Below are 1400 nucleotides of genomic sequence, written 5' to 3' on the forward strand. Positions count from 1 at the left end.
AACAGATTAAAATAACGTAACTAATCAACAAGCTCGGCCCGCTCTTCCGTCAAACCAAGTTGCCAGCTCCGCTTCGCCCCATCGGCAACTCGGTTCGGCAGGGAGCGGGCCTAACTTGGCCTGCCGGCTCCCTTCTGATTTTTCATGGTGTAATAAAGCTTCCATCGGAAAACGGGCCTTCGGCCCGTTTGAGTGACAGCTCGCTTTAAGTTAAAGAGCCACGGCATTTTTGCAATGTAAAAGCAAAGAATTAGGCCAAGGTCTTTAATTGGTACATTTCCGCGAGGAAACAAAAGTTCGTCTTGCTTTTCAAGCCATTTGTCATCAAGAGAGAACTGCCTTTGCTTTGTCCAGGTTAGATGAATGCACTGGCGGCTTGTTGCATCTTCTACTCCTAAAAAAGAAGTTTTACTTTTGGAGAGAATCAAGTGGCACGCGAAGAAAATGCGGCCAGTTTTCAAAGGTACTTACTGTCGACGTCCTCTTCTTGTAATACATTAAAGACTAAATCTTTGAAAATCGGGAGACATTGCTGATAATCAAATTTATTTCCAATCAGAGCAGCCTTAAGCCTTGGGTCTAAGCCTTGGATGTCCTCATCCATTTTATTCTCTATAGAGAATCTTTTTCCTGCTGAAAAAGGTGAGAAGTTGGCTATAAAATGGATATATTTATCAGTCTAAGTTTTACTTTAATAAAAACAAAGCGAATCGATATCGTCTTCTTTCCCGTTCTTGTTTGTCTCCGTGTCCGATTCATGTTCAGACTCGTTGTCTTGTCCAGACTTCTCGTCTCCTTTGCTGTTTCTGTTTGTCTGTGTTTCAGATTCATGTCCTCCTGACTCCTTTGCCTCTGGATGAACTCCAGACTCTGCTTCGGACTGTCGGAGGAAAATAAAGGGTGAGTTTACGCAAAATATAATATTTATTTTAAACTTGAAATTCGTAAGCGCAAATACCACCCTACTGATGGCTGAATCATCTTTCATTTCTACATCAGCATTGTCTGCGGCTGGTTCATGAGGCACCTGCTCGAGAATAACACAAAGTCAGTATTAGCAGGATGTAAGAACAACTACGAAATTTTATCAAGTGTTACCTACAAGCTAAATTATTTCGTGTTGACCGTTTTTTTTAAAAATAAGCCATTTTGTTTTACCTTTACAAGAGTTTTAGAGGCAACTGCCATCGCTACTTCATCTTCATCAGGCATAAGGTATGTTCCGAGCCGTAGGGTTTCAATGTCTTTTTGGATCTCAACGAACCATGCCTGTCTTACTTCTACATCCGATTTCGATTGCCTTCTGAGGTTCCTGACGCTTCTTTTCAAGCCTTGATACTTTTTGCCTGTATAAAGTCAGAGTAAAATTAGTGAGAAGTTCTCATACACAGAAAATGACC

The 1400-nt window shown here is 41.3% G+C and overlaps 1 protein-coding gene across 1 annotated transcript; it reads right to left on the bottom strand.

Moving 5' to 3' along the window:
• Positions 1-6: 6 nt before the first annotated feature.
• LOC127750911 (uncharacterized) lies at positions 7-1073 on the bottom strand. The gene is made up of 3 exons (XM_052273589.1): positions 959-1073; positions 472-880; positions 7-394 (listed from the first exon to the last, which is right to left on the bottom strand). The coding sequence occupies exons 2-3, from the start codon at positions 602-604 to the stop codon at positions 111-113; spliced, it is 417 nt and encodes a 138-aa protein (XP_052129549.1). The 5' UTR covers positions 605-880; positions 959-1073; the 3' UTR covers positions 7-110.
• Positions 1074-1400: the final 327 nt, after the last annotated feature.

Source organism: Frankliniella occidentalis, unplaced genomic scaffold (genome assembly GCF_000697945.3).
Source record: "Frankliniella occidentalis isolate FOCC.00 unplaced genomic scaffold, Focc_3.1 Scaffold285, whole genome shotgun sequence".
NCBI classification, from domain to species: domain Eukaryota; kingdom Metazoa; phylum Arthropoda; class Insecta; order Thysanoptera; family Thripidae; genus Frankliniella; species Frankliniella occidentalis.

Excerpts from the sequence above, each read along its gene's own strand:
- LOC127750911 (XM_052273589.1), bottom strand. The coding sequence starts at position 604 with ATGGATGAGGACATCCAAGGCTTAGACCCAAGGCTTAAGGCTGCTCTG. Across the intron at positions 395-471 it reads ACAAGAAGAGGACGTCGACA|GAGTAGAAGATGCAACAAGC; the intron begins GTAAGTACCTTT and ends CTTCTTTTTTAG.